At 36.4% G+C, this 8,685-nt stretch overlaps 1 protein-coding gene across 1 annotated transcript; it reads left to right on the forward strand.

The window, feature by feature from the left end:
* The first annotated feature begins 267 nt into the window (after positions 1-267).
* On the forward strand, positions 268-8,306 carry LOC105046742 (ras-related protein Rab5A). Its single transcript, XM_073259668.1, has 7 exons — positions 268-430; positions 1,156-1,233; positions 1,318-1,485; positions 2,608-2,656; positions 3,217-3,294; positions 7,162-7,251; positions 7,959-8,306. The coding sequence occupies exons 1-7, from the start codon at positions 392-394 to the stop codon at positions 8,060-8,062; spliced, it is 606 nt and encodes a 201-aa protein (XP_073115769.1). The 5' UTR covers positions 268-391; the 3' UTR covers positions 8,063-8,306.
* The last annotated feature ends 379 nt before the right edge of the window (positions 8,307-8,685 follow it).

An 8,685-nucleotide genomic window follows, 5' to 3' on the forward strand; every position in this document is an offset into this window, starting at 1 on the left:
AGCTACAGCCTCCTCTGACAGCCACGTTTCACACAAAGAAAAAAGAAAATTACGACTAAGAAACTCTTCAAAACACCCTCCATAAATTGAACGGCTAGGATATACGTACTGCCGGATGGTTCGTGCGAAGTCCATCGAATGGACGGGTAATGATGGTAATAAGTTTTAATTTCGGGAACGAATGTTTTTGTCTCTATTGTGGGTATCATTAATAGAAAGAGTTCCGCCGGAGTAGCAGAACTTAATTCCATTTATACAAAAGCAAAGCCTCCCCTGGAACCTTTGGTTTCAGGACTCCCTCGGTCTTGCCCTCCCACACCCGCCCCCCAAATAAAATATATATATATAAATTCCGTATAATTTCTTTTCTTTTGGTCGAAGCTCGGAATCAATGGCGACGTCTGGAAATAATATCAAAAACGCTAAATTGGTAATTTTTTTCTTAACATCTGAGCCTTGGATTTGTATTTCTATTGGCAATTTGATGTTCTGGTTTTGTATCGAATTAAGGATCCCTTCCATCTCTAGCTTTCTTGTGTTTGATCTGAAAAATTATTTTTTTACCTTTTGTGGGGAGCGATTTTGCTGTTGCTTATTTTCTCGAATTAAATTTCATATTCTTCAGCAGATTCATCAGATTGGTTCGCTCCTTCGAGGTCTAATTCCGCTGTTTTGGTTTGAATTTCTTTCAATTTTTAATTACTTTTGGTTTGTTTTTTTGCAGAAGTTTTCGGCAGATTTTCTTTGTCTGGTATTTAAGTTTAAACAAATGAATTGCAGTTGTAGGTTATGGTTGACGGGTTATGGATTTAGGTCTTAATTGTATTATCTTCTTGTAACTATTGTTTCTTTTTGTTGGGTTCTGAGGTTCTATTTCACGTGGTTAGATTTTAGTTCAAAATTTTCCATCAAAAAGAAGTTTTTGGTTCAAATTTATAATTGGATATTGGTTTTGTTTGTTCTGATAATATCGATATTTATTCTGCTTTAGCTCCTATTATTATTTTCCCCATGTACTATTTTGTTCTTCTTGGGATTTCTACGTTTATTATTCATTGATGCAAAAGGTTTGTTTTTTTTAGCATGTTCTTCATTTTAAACTCGTCAAGCTTTCTGTATTAGATTTGTGATAATGATACTGATTTGTTACATCAGGTTCTTCTTGGAGATGTGGGAACTGGGAAGTCTAGTTTGGTTTTACGTTTCGTGAAAGGACAGTTTGTTGAATTCCAGGTTGGTTTATATAGAAATTTTGAGAGGAGTTTTAGTTTTGATATGGTAAATTTTGTTCTTAGTTTTGGTGTTTGGATACTGTAGGAATCAACAATTGGTGCAGCGTTCTTCTCACAGACATTGGCAGTGAATGATCAAACAGTGAAATTTGAGATCTGGGATACTGCAGGACAGGAGAGATATCATAGTTTGGCTCCTATGTATTACAGAGGAGCTGCAGCTGCTATAATTGTATATGATATAACGAATTCGGTTAGCAAATCTTGATATGACTCTGTCAGAGCTATTTTATGATGAAGTTTTATCTATTCTATCATCCTGATGATAACTGTTATAAATGCATTTTTCCTTGTACCCTTAGGACTGAGTTTAATTGTCATTTCTTTAATGTAAGAAAAAATAAAACAAAATATAAGCAAAAGGATTTATAAGGTAAAAACCCATTCAAACACTAGTATATGTGAATATATCAAAGAAAAAAAAAGCCTGGTTAAAGAAGGATCAAATAATTCCTTGGGTTTAAATTCCTTAAAGAATGCTTGAAAGTTTTGAGTTATATTTGACTTTTGCTAAAGACACATGATGACTTAGTGTTTGAGATGTCAACATCCTAAGATTCTCAAATATAAAGTCAGCTTTCCATTTCTTAAACATTCTATATCGAGGTGGTAAAAAAAGGGTGCAGTGTAACAAGAAAAGAAATACATGCCACAAGATATTGGTGAAGAATTCAGCACAAAACCATGGATCCATCCATCATCAAAAAAAATCATACAGGTTGGTCCAAACATTTTATGAATCTTAGGAAGTGAACTTTTCAAGGCATGATCTTTATCTGAATGAGGATCGGGTTCAATTGGAACTTGTCATGGGCGAAATTTCTTTTTTTGATGTTTATTTTTTCTTTTTATGTGCCATGAAGAGTCTCTTTTTGATGTTAGTCTCCAACTAAATGCTTAGGACAAGAAATGACCAAATGCTCCTTAGTGTTTTCCTTGCTTTGAAGTGCTGATGTTACAAGAAAATACACCACAAGATCTTTACAGATGGACATGTGACATGGGGCTTATGCAAGGCAAGCATAAGGAAATAAGTAATTTAAGTTATGCTTAGGATAGGTAATGTGCAAATGCTTTTGAGTTTCTTGGTTTTAACGTGATGATAATCTAAGAAAATGGACCATGAAATCTGTGCACATGGATATGTGACACAAGAATTAAGAAAGGCAAGAATTGAGGAATTATGTAGTAGGGATCCCATATCCATTTTTAGGAAGGGAAAAAAGACTTAATATAATGTTTATGGAATAGGAACTTCTTTTAGAAGTGGGGTAGTTTATATGTGTTTTAAAGATTCCCAAAATTTTTGTTGCAGGCTACATTCACGCGAGCAAAGAAATGGGTTCAAGAACTTCAAGCCCAAGGTAGAACCTTTATTTTTTTATTGAGGTGGCTAATTCTTTTAGAATTCTGATAGTATTATCTGATATGTTGTCACCAATAAGATCTATCCAATATCCTTTAGTGCTACTTTTTTTCATCTATGATGAAGCTGCTCTAGAAGGATCCTCAATTGCACCTCCCTCCCTCCCTCACTCCCTCTCTCTCTCTCTCTCTCTCGTGGGGTGTGTGTGGGTGGGTGGGTGTTTATACTCCATTATATGTTTACATGTGCATGTGTTTTTCCGGAGGGGTGTGCTTTGCTCCGTTGGATATTAATTTTCTTCCTTTACTGAAGATCTTTCAAATGCTTTCCTTGAAAAATTCAAAACTGTATTTTTGATCAAAGGACTGCTTGTTTGGTTGCTGAAAATAAAAGGATGTACTATTTGTGATGTGGCTATTAGGTGCAATATTTGGGACCTCTGGAGAGATGCCAGTGTACTATGAGACTTATTTTATTGATTTTTACTTCCTAGGATGGTCACAATCAATTGCAATATGTTGACTCCAGAGTTATTAATGATTATTTATATTGTTTCAGGTAACCCAAGCACAATAATGGCTCTTGCTGGAAACAAAGCTGATTTATTAGAAGCCAGGCAGGTGTCTGCAGAGGCAAGTCCTAATCTTTTTGTCTTTTTTTTCTGGTACATAATCTTTTTGTCTTTTAATTCTTTTGAATTTGGAACATTTGCTACCACATCTTTGCTTACACAAACCATTGACACATGCCATGTGCTTGTGTTATTATGTGAAAAGTTTAGTTCATACACTTCACTGGATCTGTTGATGTCTAGGAATGAGGTATTGGTAATTGGACAAGCTAATCTATTAGGTTTCTTTCAAGTAACAACAATAGCATGTAGAAGTTAGGTAGACCATAGACCTATTGGCTTTCCTAGAGGATTGAATGAGCACTATGCGCAGTGATATTAGGGGGTGGTAGCAATCCTAGTTCAGCTAAGCTTTGCCTGCATGGCTTTGACCCCTCTCTTGGGTATTTCTTGGCTTAGTATGGACATATGGTAGGAGGATTGACTCTTCTGGGATTTTCTTGGCTTTGTTCAACTGATGTCATGTGCTGTTTATCTACTCAACATGTTCTAGCTGTTGGATACATCAGTTCTTATTTCCCCCTTTTCCCAATCCCTTGTGTTATCCTTAGCTATGCTGTCAAACTGCTTGAAGCTGGATCTTTGGAAGCTTTCCTTGATTCCCTGTTTCCTAGAAAGATGGGAATGACTTCTTCTTCTTCCAAGGATAGTGATGCCCACTGCAACTAACTATTCAGACCTCCAGCAACTTAGCCATCAAAAACTACGGCAATTTGAAAACATGTGCTGTTGTTTCTCAAAAGTGACCTGTCAAGGTTTGTTCCTGTGGTGTCTCAGCCTCATAGACTGTGTCCTGTGATCCCCTGCTCTCCTTAAATGGGTGCCCCCAGGTAATCCTTATGTCAAGCTAGGCTTTTGATGGTGCAATTACCCTGGTACCTTACTTGGGGATGCTGACTTCATTGTTTTTGAGGCTGATACGCCTTCTGTACCAAGTCTCATTTTGGTATTGGTATGATATGGTACATGCTAGTATGGCAAATCTTCCTTGAGGCTGCATTCTCAAGGCTGATCATGTGGTGCAACTTCTCTATAATGTTTGCAATCAATCTGAAATTGTTGTCATGGGAAGAGATCTGGATCATGTCCTTAGATCTTCATGGTACTGCACTCTAAGTTGTCATCAATTTTTTGGAGCAATTCTAGAGAAACAATAACAGGCCTTACCCTATCCAAGTGATGCTTGCATCATCCTTCATGGATTGCTTGACATTGCTAATCTCTGATGTATACAGGGAAGCCAATTAGGTTACTGATTGGCTCACCAGATAGGCACTCTGAAACTCCATATGGGCCCCAGATTACTTGTCAATCATTAATGATCTTGTTTTAATTGACCATAGTTTAGTTTTGTTTTCTCAAGCTGTTAAAAATGCTACCTAAGCTCAAAAGAAAAAAAAAAAGAAAACAAAATTGCGAGCTCTCCAACTCATCTTGCTCACTTATGGTTGTTTCTCTTCCAACTTCACCCAAGTATTTGGCTTGTTTTAAGATTCTTGATTCGCATAAAACATTAATCGACACCCTTCATTTGTTGGATGAAGAAACCATATCAAATCATATGTTTGAAAGAGAAGAAAGAAAGGAAAATATGGTAGGAGTATCGCCAAGAATTGGATTATACTATGAGATACAGAAGAGAAACATGCCGAAAATATGTTATTTGCAACAGAAAGAGTTGGAGAGAAAGAATGGAAGAAAGTGACGCATGGAGAAATTTTGGGAGTTATGGTATCACTGACAATTTTTTGGGAAGAAATTTGCTGCAGCACCTTTCAAGCAATATGCCAAAATTCTGAAATTTTTTCCAAATGAGCTGCTCTTATTATTTTGTTTGCTTAACCTTACCAATTGCAGTAATATCATTTTTATAAAGTTAATTTAATAACCTAAAAATGTTAAAATTTGGTGTGGACCATGGATCATGACTATCCGTTTGACTGCTTAACATGTCCTACTTTTCTTCTGTTAGTTGAGGTAAGACTTATCCATCAATTTCCATGCCTGCAAAGGTAAAAGGGCCAGTGCTGTTTTTCCTTAGCTTGACTAAGTGCCAGTTTGAGTCTCTAATATCCTGTCTAGTATCACAGCATCACCATTGTTACCTCCAGGGGCTGCTTAACTATGTGCCTAAACTGTTCCACCTTTGTGGCCTTAGGTCTAGTCTGTGACACTTGCATGAATGGTATCAGCCAAGTCTTCCTGTGACTTGACTCAGAAGTCCATGTCCTGTTGTTACCATGATCAGTTTGCAAGGTTATGCAAGTCAAAAATATTTTGGCTCTCAACCACGTCCTATTTTTTTGATTGCCATATGACGGGCCATCATTTTCTAGGACCCTCAATTCATTTGCTGCGCTTCAATATTTTCACTTGGCTGGAATGCTTCTCTCCATGATTTACGCTCTTATATGATGCTTTACTCAATAATTTACCCCCACATAAGATTTAGTTTCAGCAGAGCAGTTATGCTTCTGTCATATATATTATTAATATCTCAACCTTTTTTCTGCTACCATTGCTTGGGAATGCTGTGATCAGTTTTGCAGTGGGCATCATTATCCTATGGTTGCTGAGTTGACAGTTAGCCAGCCTGCTGAAAATTAATTTCTTGGTGGCAAAATGTCATACTTAGATATAAAATGAATGAAACATCAATATAATGATAATTCCTGCCAGTGACTATGAGTGACAAATTCTGCCATTCCTGAAAACTGCTTGTTTGATGGTCTAGCATGCAAGAATCAGGATTAACGGTTGGTTGTGATGTCATACTTCCACAAAAATGAGTAAAACATCAATATAATGATAATTCCTGATAATTACTCTATTAATCACAACTTTTGCACTTCATAAGAACTTGTTCTATGGATTTTATTTGATATTTCCATTTGATGGTCTAGCATTCAGGACCTCAGGTAGGGCTGAAAATGGATCGAATGCAGATTGGATAATCCATTTATATTGACAAAAAGGATACGCATAGGATATTAATTGGATGCAAAAATTCATATCCTTATTTGCTTCAAATGGATATGGATACATATTGAATATTGAAAATATGGATATGAATATGGTTATAAGTCCAATAGTGAACTTTGTAACTGAAAATTGAAGATATCTTTGAATAGAAGGGAAATTAAGTTGGTTGCTTGTTGGTATGGTCATTGATTTCCTCTAAAAGTTCATGAGTGCCATACAAGATGAATAGAATTACAAATATAACCAAATATTCGAATTAGGGTTGAGTAGATGTTTAATGTTTAGCTATATCCATAATCTATATCCCTTTTTTTTGACTGATATGAATATGGATATGAATATTAGTCAGATGCTCAAATTTGTATCCATAACCAAATAGATTCAGATATAAAGATGGATGCGGATGGATGTTATCTGATCCACTTGCACCACTAACCTCAGCGTTAACAGTTAGAGCGTATAACTCAAATAATTATAGCTGATCCAATTTTAGTTGCATTACCTTGATTAGCTGGCCATCTAGTACTGGGATATAAAGGATTTAATGGAGACTGGCCATCAAGGCGCACTGCTTTTGAGCAACCTGGTAACTGCCTGAACTTTTAGTGATATTAACTGAACTGTGATTCAGAAGGATCCACTTCTTTTGTGTCATCCAAAAATATAGCACATTATCACCAAACTTATTTATTCTCTTATGGCCATTCAGTGGTACCTATGAGATTGTGTATTTTAGCCGATCAAATGGATGCATAGATCTAAATATACTTTGAATAGAAATATACTTTATCTCATTTATTAGCTTGAACTCTTCCCGTACATCTATTTCTTTTTCAGAACATGATTTAGCTTGATTATAACTTTGCTGCTGTCCTTGTTATTTTAGGAAGCCCAAACATATGCTCAGGAGAATGGCCTTTTCTTCATGGAAACTTCTGCTAAAACAGCAACCAATGTCAATGACATATTCTATGAAATTGGTAAGTCTTTTGCTGCTGCTCCTTTCAGTATTGATTCAACGTAAAAGGTTTCTAACTTTTAGCATGTTATTCACTGGGTGCACATGCACACATTCGCACAAACATGTGCTCCGAACATTAGTCAACTTAGGTTTCATGGTAGCTCATGCAACACCAAATACTTGGTATAACTTTCCTTTTTTGGATAAGGATAATATAACTTTCTTTACTATCAATTGGCTGCATGTGATTGTATAAGCTGTAAAACGGCTCCTCCCACCTTCAGGCATGGAATCTATTGGGGAAATGGTAACCTTCCTTTTTGATGTAAATGCGCCTCTGAAAGTCAAAACTTCTGCATTAAACTATTTGAAACAGAAGGCCATAATTATCCAATACCTGTAGCATGATCTTTCAACTGTGTTCCATGGGTTATAAACTTTCTTTTCTCATGTGGTTTGTTCGTCCATCACGAGCTATTTCTCATGTTAAAAATTTCTAGACGTACTGTACCCTGAAGGAGTGATCTGTGAAGCACCTGTGAAGGTAGATGTCAGTGTCAATAGACAGATTTATTGTTCACATCACTGATTGCCACTAATCTAAATTCTTGATTATCGAATAGGTGGTCCGGTTCTGACGTGTGGCTGGACCTCAATATTTTTCTTTGTTTTTAAACAAAATGATAAACATCTGGGCTAAAGCTGTTTGTCTTTTTTTCATTTCAGCAAAGAGATTGCTCCAGTCTCAACCACTACAGAACCCTCAAGGAATGATTCTCACAGATAGACCAGCTGCAAGATCTGTCAATACCACTTCTTGCTGCTCTTAGTGCCCATCACCAACTCACTAGTCAAGTGATCCATTAAAGTTACCAAACAAAAATATCTGAGGTGAACAGCCACCGGCTCCACAACTATTTTCTCTGCTCATGATCCGCATTTCCCATATTTTTTACTGTGAATACTAGATTTTTATTGTTTTAAGAACTGCACTCCAGCCAAAGATTCCAACATGGCTTTGTATTAAACTTTTGAGAACTACATTTATGGGAATTCTTCATATTTCAGACTTCATCTATTGGTCATCCTTTTGCAAGGGTTGAAAGGTTAGGCCTCCAAAACGTTTTGATTTGTTTAAAGATACTTGAAAGAGAACTCTCAGAATAGCATGGTGCAAGTATTAGAAGTTACCATGCTAGTTGCAAGTATTTTGAGTGGACCATAACATGCTGATTTATGCTTTTTACTTCATTTCCAGTCCTTCCATGTTGCCATCCATAATATCATCTTTCAACATAGACTTTAAATTTTGCCGTGCCAGCAGACGTGGGAGTTGAAACTTCATGAAGGTTTGCCAAATTAATTTTTCAAGACTCAGAAAGAAGTGCTCGAACTTGTGCATACTGTCTCTCTGTCCTTTAAGAGCTTTAAATCTCTGTTCCCTTGGGATCTG

The sequence above is a fragment of the Elaeis guineensis genome, chromosome 6 (genome assembly GCF_000442705.2).
Source record: "Elaeis guineensis isolate ETL-2024a chromosome 6, EG11, whole genome shotgun sequence".
Lineage (NCBI taxonomy): Eukaryota > Viridiplantae > Streptophyta > Magnoliopsida > Arecales > Arecaceae > Elaeis > Elaeis guineensis.